The sequence below is a fragment of the Leiobunum rupestre genome, chromosome 6 (assembly GCF_980474605.1).
Source record: "Leiobunum rupestre chromosome 6, qqLeiRupe1.1.hap1, whole genome shotgun sequence".
Lineage (NCBI taxonomy): Eukaryota > Metazoa > Arthropoda > Arachnida > Opiliones > Sclerosomatidae > Leiobunum > Leiobunum rupestre.
The window spans coordinates 20,903,072-20,916,754 of record NC_143389.1 but is presented as its reverse complement, the minus strand read 5'-3'; the positions used below and the strand labels follow the sequence as shown (position 1 = coordinate 20,916,754).

Sequence of the window (13,683 nt, the reverse complement as noted above, 5' to 3'; positions counted from 1 at the left end):
TACGTGTTATTGTTTTGAAACTTTCAACTTGTGAAGGCTAATCCCCTTAAATTTGTAGCAATACAATTGCTCTGCGAAATAAATCTAGCTAAGGTAATTATTTCTTCAAAGGCACTCCGTGAAGCTAAGATGCCCAAAACTGCGTCTCGCACTCGTCGAATCCCGTTAGGCTTCATGCGTATCGTAATCGTAGAAATTCATTAGGCTTCATCCGTATCATTCTCTTAGAATTCCCTTTGTCTCATCCTCACTGCAATAGAGCTTTTGACGAAAATGTTAGTTTTTCCGCATTTTTTGGGTATGTTTTGTTTATGACCCTTCATTTTAAATCAATTTTACCTGGTAATTGTGTGTAGCTCATCCGAATGCATAGGAAAGTAGTTTTAAATAGCGGGTTTCGAAAAATTGTTAGTTTCAAATGCGCGATTAATATGGTAAACTATTCAAATATCGAATATTTCGAAGTCGTAGTCCCCAGTACACACTGATAAAGACCGCTCATTCTGTCAACCCTGTTAAGATAACAATATTTAGGAGACTTGTAGCGGGAGCTCAGGGTATTTTCAAGTGTGACCGCATTTTTGGGGCACTGTTTTCATCAATAAACACCATGGCACGGTAAGATTAGTTACGCATCGCTATTGACCTTCAGGTGAATTTGACTAGATAAAAAACACCTATGATTGGGAAGGGGAAAACCATTTTATCTTAAAACAAATTTTATTTATTCTTTTTATATACAGTTAATATTAAAAACATCTTGTAAAAAAATCAATAATTTAAAATTTATACAAATTTTATGGCCTACGATTAAATGTTTAGCGAATGCTAATGCCAAGGATATTTTTCTGTTTGCGGTCGTCTTTGCTTGGAGTAGGAAAGCATTTCCATATTCGAATAGTCTCATCGGCCGAGGCGCTCACCAGCATTTGGCCGCAGTGGGATAGAGTCAAAGACAATACTCGCTCCAAGTGGCCTGAATAAAAAGACACATTTAGGATCGTAATGTTGGCTAAACAACGGTGGATGACTATTATCTTAGAGCGCTAGAAGCTTTGCCGACGTCGTATGGAATGAAACTAAATGCAAAATCAACCAATATGAATTCCTAGAAATGACAACTTTCGGCTATTGTTTTAGGCGTTGTCAAATAAAACTTATAAGATTTTAGTAGCGGGGATGGGGAAAGAAAGTATTTGTTATAAAACAAAACTTAAAATGGTTTAAGCATTACATAAATTACCAGACGATAACTAAAATCGATTAAATTGCTATTTTCAATTTTTTGTCTGATTTGATGCATTTCGAATGTGTTTTATGAAATTTTATGAGTACATTTCAGGTACGATACAAATGCGTAGATTGTACCACTTATATTATAGTGATCAGGGCATGTACTCCTGTAGCCACCTATACCTCCGCCACTTACTAGATACGGATTCAATAAACGTATTAATCCTTTGAGTTTCAATATAACCCTACCAAAATAAACTTTCTTAAAATTTTAAAATCTTGTTTCGTTATTAAAACCATGCCATATTCAAATGAGGTGTAGTAAAAATTAAAACTAACTACGAAACACAGTATATTTCTTAAATGAACATTAACTTATCACTGATTAAGAGCGAATCGAGGCAATTGAGAACCTAACAAGCAATATCTAAGGGGTTCTAAAACTTCGACAGTAGAACACATCAGGTAAATAATTCATATAGCTTAGCTCGTTCGATAATAATAATATAGTTAAAACATGTATAAAAGTGTTTTTTTTGCTGGCACGGGCTGTTCATTTCTTAAATATAAAATTACTGGCGTAATTTTGCACGCGGTCTTTAAATTAAAAAAATATCACGCACTCTTTATCTATAACCGTACAATAAATTTAACAAACACGTGACCTCTCGTATTTTTTAGGATCTCCTAAATATTGTTGATTTGTATGACTAACTTAGTTATTTTTTAATTATAAATTCCACGGTTAGAACTTTATATTTACTATTTATATTAGTAGGCTTTGTTTAAAAAATACTTAGTGGAAAAGGCTATCACCAGAACCCAATGCTTTCTTCTAGTTGTTGCTCAGATTCTATTCGCTCTTTTACCAAGTGAATTTATGATTTTAGTAAAACACAATATATAAGGTTAAGCAATAACCTAAAGCACACGTGTTTCGTAATACAACCAAAAGTTAAATTGGGAAAAATAATAAATACAACAAATTTAAGATATTTAAGAGGCAGAAAACCTGCTATCTGTCCGAGTAGGGCCAGAGACGGGTATTTCCAAAAAGCAATTTTGAAGTCTGGCGATCCGTGGCAGGTGATGATTTCCTTGCGGTTCGCTGGCCAGGCGATGTCGCAAATCTGCGAGTGAGTATCTTCCGCGTGGCTGCAGATGTCCTCGACGGAAGAGACGGGGTACCTCTCCATCGTCCAGATCCGGATTTTCTGGTCTTTCATTCCTCCACCAGTCACCAATATTCGACTATTCCAAGGGCACCACGCTATTCCCTAGATAATTAAATAACAGTGGTATTAGCGTAATATTTTAATACCTATTAGACACACGAATGAACGTCATACGCGGAACTCCCATTAAAATTCATAAGAGTCTACTTTCTAAGTCTTTATATTGCACGTAACGCTGCTTAAAATAAAAATTAGGCAGTCCTTTATATAGCAGTGATATCTATCAGGCAACTTTTTAAATTAGGTTAGGCACCTTTGCCTTGTGGTATTCTGTCTGATTGAATTGCTTGCTTAAAGTCCTAAAAATTCTACGACGTTAAAGCTGTAAAAATAGCGTTGCATTAAATTCCTCCTACGCTTGACTAAAGCCGCGTTCACCCTTTGCCTTGAAACCGATCAAATCGATTCAAAACGTTTTGAATAGTTTTTTTGAACCAAACCCAATTGTTTTAAAATGATTCAAACAGTTTTCTACTGCTTACGTGTGAACGTAGCTTTAGTTTCAAGAAAATAAGTTTCACATTTAAACCGCTTTCCAAAAGAAAATAACGTTAATCTGAAAGTATTTACTTTGAGGCGCACTCTTCGTTAAGAACAGAAATTTAAATTTAATACCAAAAGCGCATTCAAGGTTGATTTTATCGTATTCTACGAGGTAATTTGCCAATAGCAAGTGTATTATATAAATTTTAATTGTTGCCACTTATATGGGCACTATTTCGGAGGGGGGGGGGGGGGGTGGCACAAAATTGGCCAGCCCAAATGTAACGAACACATCTAGCTGTATTATTGTTAATGGCGATAATATCAAAATTCCTTGATATTTTTTACTGACTTGGATAGACTAGTATTGGCTGGTGCGAAGGAAAAGTCTTGGGATATCCATCAACCAAAAACGCTCTGGTAGCTACGAATCGTGTAATTAGGGACGAGGGTACACTTCGGTCACTACTACCATTACGTATGAAATTTTGCCTTTTAAGTGTGTACATTAAAATTTAATTAAGTTTCTGTCAGTATTTGGATCGAACGGAAACCGTGGAAAGAAATTAAGTCTGTTAAATGTAATCCAGAGAGTGTAAATGTAAAACCATTTGCAAAAGTCCTAAACTATACTCGTGAGGTATCAACAAAAGCTTATCAGTGGGTAAAGATGAAAAGGAAGGATATTGAAGTTCTTTCAACTGTTGGTGCTGATATTTATTTCCCTGCTTCAGGAATACCTAATATAGTTAAATATTTTTGATGCTTCAAATCCCTACAAAAATTTTATCTAGTTACCATTATGTTCGATTTAAATGACAGCAATTGGAAACTGTCTACTTGTTCTTGTTCATATTTCTTAAACTATTTTCTTTGTAAACATGTTTTCGGGATTGCGGTTATTAGAGGATATGCATTTCTTTCTGTTGAGTCAAATAAATTGCAATTGGTCAAAAACGTAAAAAAGAGGTTGACCGAAAGGTATAAAAAAAGGATTGATTGTCGAATAAAAACTTTTTACAGACCATTATTTTTTTTTAATTACGTATTCTTTTTTATTAACTGCTCTGCGTCAAACTGCCTAAATTCCCTTTATTTTCTGGTATATAGCCTACTGCGGTTTTTATTTACTTATTTACTGCTCATTAAATTTTTTCAACTGCCAAATTGAGTACTTGCGATAATAAAGCTAGAGTTAAAATAAATACAGCCCTTACTAACTGACCTACTACAGAACATCGGGGCAAAGGGTGGAACGTGGCAAAATTAAAAAAGGGGCCCGAAATTCCTACAAGACTCAAATTCAACATTAGTTAAGTAAATCTCTAAAATAAAATATTTTATTACCCGAACACGAGCAGGTACACTGATAAACTTCATATAGTTAGAAATTTGAATTCCACAAAGAAATAGACAAGAATACGTTGATTTAAGAAGAATGACTAGTTGCCACGATTTTAAGCGCTTGTGCTCGAACAGTAAGTTCTTTCCGCCTTAAAAATTGTATGTTCCCTCAAACTGTGATGCCCGTGGATCATCTCATCCCACATTATCCTCAAGTATGAATAAAATCTTGTATTGAAATTCGTTCTTAGTTGTTCTAGAATATTTCTCGTTCTGCTCGTATTTGTAACTGCATAAAAAGGGGCTGAGAAAAAAACGCATTTATTTAAAACCTTGTTGCGTTCTTTAAAATTATATTAAATAAGAAATACTAAGGGTGGACCTCCATGTTTTGCGTGTGCACCAAAATATTTTAAGGGATTAAAAAAAATAGAGGGTCAACACTTATTAAGCCTACCTTTTCAAAATTAAGCCTGCGCCAACGCTGCAAAAAACAGTTCTTCCACGTACGGGATGTCAAATTGATGGAATTTACTAACCTTAATAGCAGCGACGTGGAAATCGGGAATTATCAACAGGCGGTGCTGCAAACCTTCCCAGAGTTCCAAGGATCCGTCACTGATTCCAATGGCGAGGTACTTTCCATTCGGCGACCAGGCTAAGCCTGATATAATTTCATTGGTTGGTTTCAATTTTATCGTGCTGCTCGAGCCTTTCATGACGTCAGTGTGGTGCACATTACCCAGGGCATCTCCACTATCAATTTGATTCAAGACAATGTTAAAGAGTTAATGTTCAATGTAAATAATTGCGTTTGCGTCATAAATACGAAACATTTTTTGCAGTGATTTAACAGTATTAGAAAATGGCTATTTACGTCGTAATAAATTTTATAAACCGTTTTAGCCACTCTTAGATATTAATCATCGTGAATGCGTTAACTAAATTGTTTATTTGTTTTATTTTTTAATAGAATGCTTAATAAAAATATCAAGTTCAACGCGCTTTCGAGCCCGTGTGCTGTTCTAGTCATTAAACAATTCTCCAATCTTAGGTAATTTACGTTGGAGAAGGAGACACTAACGACGACCAATCTGTTGGAGAATACTAATTTTTTTCGTAGTGCACGCACCAATATTTTATACTTAAGACCTGTGATGTTTAAATCTAATCAGTGCCGTAACTAGACATTGACGGCGTTGGCCTCCGCCAAGGGCGCGTGAAGAGATGGGGCGCCATTTAACACTCAAACCGATAAAAACGCAGACACTGAATATTAATTTATGGTTAGAAATAGGAATATATATTTCAAATTTGGCGCCGAGCTGAACAAATTTATGCCTAAAATGTTAGGTGGGCTTTGTACTCTACACGTTTCAGAGGTCCGTCTTTACTTCATTTCATGTTAGATGGTCTAGGCGTATAGAATTTCTATAGACCAAGGCTGTTCTATATTAGATAAGGTAAATAAGGACAGCAGAAAACTCCTGGCAAGCACAAAATTTAAATCCACTGCGACACTACCACATTTCTTTCTAGAAATAACCCACTTAAATTTTTAAAGTACAGACCAACACGTGACGAAATACAGTCAATTCCATTGTGGAACTTGCAGCCATGCTAATCTAGAGGCTGGCGACCTCTTATTCGACTAACTTTAAGCTTCCTTTAAATATTTTTTTAAAGATTGCAAGAAGTTTAGATGTAATCCAATAGCACTTTAGCCTCGCAGCAAGAGGAGCCGGGTTCGATCCCAGCTTGTGGCACTGGGTGAAAACTCGGAACAACTCCTTCTGCGTTGAGTTTGCAAGTTCTCTCCCCACTGGTTTAAGGGGTTTTCCCCCGAGTTCTTCGGTTTCCCCTTCCATAAAAACTTGTCTAGGTTAACGGTAATAGTTAGTGTAGGGAGCTGTTGGCTCGATCTCGTGGCATGCAGGGCTTGCCACCACCCTCCTACGCATTGTAACCCGGCCACCTGATTTAAGGGCTTCAAAAGTCGCATGATGACTTAGGCCTAAGGTGGTGCCTTGGGTATTAGCCTAGCTGATTATTATTATTATTATTATTATTATTATTATTATTATTAGGTCGCTAGCCTCTAGAATAGCTTCGCTTTAAGTTACTAAACAGGAAGGTCCGCTTTAATTTTAATTCGTCACGTGTTTGTCTTTACTCTAAAACGTTTAAAATTGAGGTGTGCGCGCGCGTATCAGCGTATGGGCGTTAATTCTACGTTACGACCGCTGCCTACGTTAAAGGCCCGTGCATGCGAAATTTCTTAATTTTTTCTGGCATTTTAGGTTGCCAATTAAGGCCGCTAGGTTCTCTCGTACTTGGACCTCGTTGCTAGGCAACGTTTTCAAACGTTCTGCTGTTCAGAACAAATATGGCGTTGCGTTATAACGTCGAACGTTAAGTTTTTGAACGATGTAATTTAACAATTGTTCTACTTATTTCAAGAATATAAATTCCCAGATGAAATGGAAAAGAAAGGCAAGCACGTGTTTCATTAATATTAGCGATTTTAAATTAAACTGCTGATATTTGGTTTAAAAAACAGTAGGACTAACAATATACAGTTCAAGAGCAGTTTTTAATTTTTTGTGTTAAATTTTGGTAATAACTAATTAAAGCATTTAAATGAAAGTTATATACAATGGTCGTTTGTTCAGTGCCCACTTGTAATGAAAGTGAAAAGGAGATAAGAAAAATTAATATTCATCAACAAGAAAATGGGGTACATGTCAGTTTTAATTTGTTTCCCACGGAAACAAACATGAGAAGGAAATGGATAGAAGCCGTATTTGGTCACTGGTCAGGAAGACGTTAATCAATCAATTGCGTTAATCGATTCGCAAGGAGAAGCCAAGGTATGCAGTAAGCACTTTAAGGAAAGTGATTTTAGCGTATCATGTACAAGAAAACGTTTGAATCCCAACATTGTACCCCATGTTAGAAATAATGTTACCCTAATTGTGATAAATTGTGATACATCTAGATCTGAAAGTGTGGCAATACCTCAACAAGTTAAAAATTTAGATATTGGTTATTATCATTCCCCCAGCGTTATCCGTAAACAAAGTTAAGATTATCAACTTGAGTCAACCGTTAGAAAACTTTTATCACCTATTCCACATAACAGTATAAACAAGGAAAAGCAAACTGTGATTAATTAAATCTGTGATAGGGTTGATTCTCCTGCTAGGGAAGTTCATCTCCAATGTAAACCCATGGGAAATGGAATATTGTTATCCCCAATAGTCAAATCAGATGTTGCTCTAGATAGGTTGAAGAGATTAAAAAGAGCACTTCGTAATGATGACAGGAAACGTTTATTTACATCGACCAAAACAAAGATTACAGTTCCTACAAAAAGTACACCTCTAAGAAAATTGATTTAAAATAATCAAGTGTCATCAGTTCCAAATGAAGTCCCTTCGAAACACATTCCTAATGTAGTGACTTCCAAGTATGTTCTTAATGAAGACCAACAAACTGATAAAAAGAGAATGAATCAACATGAAGAATATACTCAAAGTGAAGTTGCTCAAACTAGAGATGTATCAACACAGGCTTCAGTTTATGTTAGAAAAAGGACCACTAAAAATTCAACTGGGGAACTTGGTAGAATTGTTTATAAATTGCAGAAGAAAATTGAGAAGATGAGAAAAACCATATCTAACTTGACTACCACTACCAAAAAGCTCAAAGAACTAAGCAACCGGGAAGAATTAAAACAAGTATCTAAAATTATGGAGGCTGCAAAGACAACATATGAGATCATAGCTAAATTTTTAGTTGAACAAGTTCTAGCATATGGAAAAAAGGCTGTCCGCTATCAAAAGCCAACCCTAAGAATTTGTTTAGTCTTTAAAAAGTCGCCAGCAGCTTATAGCTACATGAGAGATCTTTAAGTTCTGCATTTACCACACCGTACAACATTAAAACGATTTATCGGCCATTCCAGTGGAGAAGATGGAATAACAAAACTAGTCAAAGAAAGATTAGCGGCAGAATGATTGAAAGTTAAAAATGACAAAAAATATGGGTAGTTAAATGTTTGATGAAATGTCTATAAGAGCTAAATTAATATATGATCGAAACTGGCAACACATTTACTCTGTTTCGTCTTCCAAGGACTTGCAACTTATTTTAAACTACCAGTTGCTTACTTCTTTACTGAAAATTTAACTGGAGAGAAGCTACACAAACTTGTTTTAGAAGTAATAAATGCAGTAGAAGAAAGTGGCTTTAGGGTTTTGCGATGGGTCTCTGATAATGCTAAAACAAACACGGCAACATCCAAATTTTTGGAAAAGGAATTTTAAAGCATGAAGTACAGCATCCGCTTGACCCAGAAAGAACAATGTTTATAGCTTTTGACCAAAGTGGCATCATTAAGAACATACGATCACAGTTTCCTTTTCGAGTAAAGATTATTGGGCTTCTAATTACATCTAAATTTTTAAATCGTATTTAGAATATGCTAAAAGGAAAAATAGTGAAGCTAGCAAGGTGTCTCACCCGCAAAATCCTTTTTCCAAGAATTTTGAGAAGATGAATGTCCTTAGAGTAGTGCAAGTTTTTCCCAGCAAGTCACTGCTGCCTTAAAAATGCTGTTTGAAATCACAGGAGCATATTTTGAGCGATGCAGAAAAAGAACATCTAAAAGCAACCATATTCTTTACGGAAACCATTCGCAAATGGTTTGAGATTTATGACATTTGTAACCAACAAATGGCTATTATACTAGAAACGAAACAAAGATTCCTTTTGAAAGCGTTGATGATGAAAGATTGGTATGGCTTACGGAAGAATTTCTACCTTTTATCGAAATGATCCAGAGCAACGCACTCTTAAAACATGAAAGGCTCACAGATGAAACCTTTGAAGCTATAAAAGCTACCACAAACTTAACAATTGGCCTTGTAAAATATCTATTGAAATATGGCTTTAAATACGTTCTAACTAGAAAATTGTCTACCGATGCCGTTGAAGAAGGTTATAGTCAGCTTCGGAATTCTGGAGATTTTAATGATGTAATGGACGTACGATCCTGTACTTTGGGGTTGGAGCACGCCTTAAAAATTGGAATTATTAAAGCTTCGACATATTCCAATGCGAGCCGAGGAAATGATATTGAAGTTGCAACATCATCGGAAAAGGCTTTGGAAAAAACCTTCTTTCCAATTCCAAAGAAGATATACAATTATCAGTTTGGCTTGAATCCCAAGATTTGAAAAAACAATTATCGTCTTATTTGTTGAGGATTTTAGATACCATTGAAACTTTCAAAGGAAATGGTGAACTATACGTAGTTTTCCATCTATAACAAATGATGTCTAACCCTTTTTTTCTTTCAGAAAACTGTCCACAAACCGTCCAAAATGTAACTATTGCACTAATTGGAGACTATATTGTCAGAGTCGCAGAACAAGATGTTAGGACTGTATCGACAAGTTGATTCAACCAGTTTTAAACGCGCCATTATACAAATTAATAAAAACCAAGATAATGGTGGTAGATTATTGGTCTTAATATTAGTTGCTGTTACAGAATGTGTGCAACCATTCTTGCACAATCTGCGTGAGGAACGCGTACTAGCTACGGCAGTTCAAATAATTCTTCCTCATTTTACCAAACCCCTCATTTGTGACTGTGGCAATGTCAATTTACCGAAATTATTACTTGAGAAGTATTTAAGACCCTTACTCTATAATCATGCAAGAGACGTAACCGATACATTACAAATTAAAAAAATGAACTATGTACCTTTATCAAGAAAGGTTCATAAAGTTTGGGGATCGTCAAAGATTTTCATTTAAGTAAGCTAGTTAACGAAGTCATTAATTTTTAAATTAATCTAATTGAAATAAATAAAATGTATGTTTATAACGTTGTTACTATATGACTCAATGTGCCTTATCACTATTAACTATGTTAACACAAAATATCTCTTAAAATAAAATAAAAACTTTCTTAATTTTATTGCATTGTAGTTTTATTTCTTCCTTCATTTTAATAATTATATTTATATTTATAGTTTTAAACTTTTATTGAACTTACTTGGATTCCTAGCCTGCTTAAATGGCCCCCGTGCATAAATGAATAGCGAATTTTATATAAAACCCCTCAATAGGTCCAATTTGCAGCGCCATCTCTCGTAAATCAAATCATAGAAACAAGTAGTCGCGATATTGAAAATACCCCACTTCCTAGGGAGCGTGCACGGGCCTTTATAATAACGTAGGCAACGTTACGACGTTATCTTTAATTGCTTCGTTCAATTTTGATGAATTGGATTAGTTGACGAACTGTGCCAAACTGAAACAGAGCCCATTATTTTAGAAGTATGTCGCAAAATGTCGGCTTTTATTAAATTAGTGAATTATGATTTATGCAAAGGAGCCACTGTTGAAACTGACATTCAAACTGACATCTAGTGTGACTGTGGTTTAAATCGGGGCGTGCTGGTCAAGGTCCTCAGGGGTCAAAATTCCGACCCTTTTGTTACACCACTGAGATCATTGAGATGGCGCCAGCTTTTCAATTTTCCAAGGGCGCCAGAACCGCTAGATACGGCTCTGATCTTTTAGCACTTCTCAGCACTTTCTAATAACTTTTCAGAGAGAGTTTCATCTAGGACAGGGTCTTTAGTGAAAATCTCTAGTAACCTTCGGACAGGGTTACGATGGTGGGGAAAACTCAGAAAATGAAACAACGAGCAGGTGACAAAATAAAATAATTGTGCGCTATAGTAGCACTCGGGATTAACGAAATATATTTTTAGACTATACTAAACCAAATGACTAGAAAATGAACAAATTCGCCGTTGGTCGACAAAAGGATCAACCATACAGACAGTGGTAGGCATAGTTGCTACCACCCTCCTACGCATTGTAACCCGGCCACCGGTTTAAAGGCAAAATAAGTCGCTAGATGACTTGGGCCTAAGGTGGTGCCTTGAGTATTAGCCTAGCTGATTATTATTATTATTATTATAATCCTAACAAACCGCAAAATCACACCTCAATATTAACAGCATGAAAATGTGAAGTGAAAAAATTACTCTGCATATGGATAATTCTAAATTTAAGAATTTAAAATTTGATTTTAAAAACTAATTTTCCCCACATTTTTCTACGAAAATATGTTTTGGAAATTCAACTGGGAACCTACGAAAGTACATGTTTCGAACAAATGACCATTTATATATATAAAACCTTACTCTAGATATTTTACTTACTTCGGTTACTATTGAAGACATTTTGAACCTTACCAAACTAATCCCCAGAGAGTTATGATTTTTGAGGGTAAGGTTTAAATGTTACTTAAATATTCGGAGTTTGTTTAATAAGGCTACTTACGTATAATCAATAGAACAAAATTAAGTACAACTTCAATTACGTAATAAAATTTTTATTTAAAAACATGATAAAATTAACGACTAGTTTCGCGTCTATTCAGGCGCATCATCAGACCTACTTAATTTTGTTCTAATGTTACTTAATACTATAACCAATAATAATAATTATTATTATCATCAGCTAGGGCAGGTTCCAGTGCGTAGGAGGGGGTTGGCAAGCCCTTTATGCCACGCTGGTCAACAATTATTCATGAAGAGTTTCGCTGCATTGAACCAACCAATTTGAAGCATGTATATACCATCTACAATTCAAACCAATCGCACGTTCCTTTCCAATTCACAGCGAGTGGCCCTTACTATTAAACAGGAGCAAAATGTACTAACAAACGTCGCAAATAAAGTAAAGTAAATTTCTTTATTTTTTTAGAAATACAAAAAAACGTTTTCCATGGTCCGGCTAAGTCATTATATGACTTTTAACCGAAACTCTACGTATAGTTTACGATGTAGAACGGTTGGTGTAGAAATAGTAATGGAAAAGCTTCAAAATTACCAAAGTTCCCTTCCAACCGAATGCGGCTCTTGAAATATTTTTTATGGAAATTATCGAATTACAACACCAACCGGCTATCAGAAAGCCGTTCATTTAAAAGCGGCCAGTTTTTACCACTAGTTTTTATTATAAGCGTGACGTCCAGCACTATGGATTTTAAATTGGTGGTTTAGCACTAAATTATTAAATAATTTCCAAGAACCACATGGATTTTAAATTGGTTGTTTAACACTAAATATTTAAGTGGTCCCATTATCCAAAACTCTAAAAAAGGTAAAACATCGACCCACCTGGACAAAATGTTCTTGTTCCAAGACGTCGAAGTGACGTACTCCGCGTGCTTAGTCACTAGGCCCTTGTATTTCTTGTCCTTACCCCATAGCTGCAAAATAAATATCGACAGCTTTAGTGTTCTCCATATTTTGATCATTTTATTTCTCTAGGCATGCCTAAAACAACGTTATGTTCCAGTTCCTAAATCAGACCTGGTAGACACTTTCTGAGGTAACAGGAAACTAAAGAGCGCCTTAGCAGTGGTGTAAAAAAATTAAAGATCGCAAATTAAACAAAATGATACGGGAGAAAAAGAATTAAATTTAAATAAAAGTCATCTAGACCCTTAAATTCACAGTACTGTGGCAATAAAGCATTATACATTCGAAGTGTATTAATATGTCATTAAAAGGTTAATCGTAGTACAGAAGTGTTAACAGATGGCGCTTTCACCTTGACCAGGCCATTGCGCATTGTGACCACCAAGAGCGTTCCTTCTTTGTTCCATAAGACTCCTGACATTTCGTTGTCGACTTCACATTCTAAGAGCAGATCCGTCTTTTGCGTTTCCGGGTTCCAAATGTAAACTCGATTTTCCAAAGCCGCAGCTAAATAACCACTGGCTCCCCAATCGATGGCATTCAAAACTACAAGGAATCATTAATTTATTACCTTTTTATAATAGTTAGAAAACTGAGACCCTCTAAAAACTAAACATTCGTATAGAGGGTAATATCACGATTGTATTCAGGACAACCGAAAATATCACACGTTTGGACAATGTGCATCGAAATACATTATCTGCCTACATGGAACTAGAGCCAGCGATCGTACCGAACTATTTTCGCCCTAACCGGAAGACAAAAAGTAGGGTTAGAATTCGGAAAATGACCGAAATCTTTTTTCCGATAACAATAATTTTTTTCCCGAAAATTAAAAACTAGTTGTGTGGTTTTGGGTTCACGAAGCGAATATTCTTAGTTAACCTAAATACATTCCTGTATATAATTTAAAAATGTACACAATTATTGATAAGTTGATAAGGCGAATTTGTCATTAAACACAACTTACAAAAATTATTGGCAATTCCCGGAGCGTCTAATACGTTGTCAGCAGAATTTGGCAATCTTCGAAATTTTGATTCTCTTGGCGAATGACTCGAAAGATGAATTTGACCTTTAAAAATATATATTTTT

The 13,683-nt window shown here is 35.4% G+C and overlaps 1 protein-coding gene across 2 annotated transcripts in view; it reads right to left on the bottom strand.

Moving 5' to 3' along the window:
• Window positions 1-701: 701 nt before the first annotated feature.
• Window positions 702-13,683, bottom strand: part of LOC149940272 (cell division cycle protein 20 homolog) — a 30,255-nt gene continuing 17,273 nt past the window's right edge. The window contains exons 4-10 of one of the 2 annotated variants that reach the window (XR_016481185.1): window positions 13,559-13,663; window positions 12,941-13,134; window positions 12,505-12,596; window positions 4,835-5,051; window positions 2,246-2,510; window positions 1,369-1,478; window positions 846-976 (exon numbers count right to left, since the gene is read on the bottom strand). Coding sequence is in view for 1 of the 2 variants with exons in the window: in XM_090177771.1 (XP_090033897.1) it covers window positions 819-976; window positions 2,246-2,510; window positions 4,835-5,051; window positions 12,505-12,596; window positions 12,941-13,134; window positions 13,559-13,663 (1,031 nt within the window). In the remaining variant the exon portion in view is untranslated. Of the gene's footprint in view, window positions 977-1,368; window positions 1,479-2,245; window positions 2,511-4,834; window positions 5,052-12,504; window positions 12,597-12,940; window positions 13,135-13,558; window positions 13,664-13,683 lie in introns of both variants that reach the window. The other variant, XM_090177771.1, reaches the window with a different exon arrangement.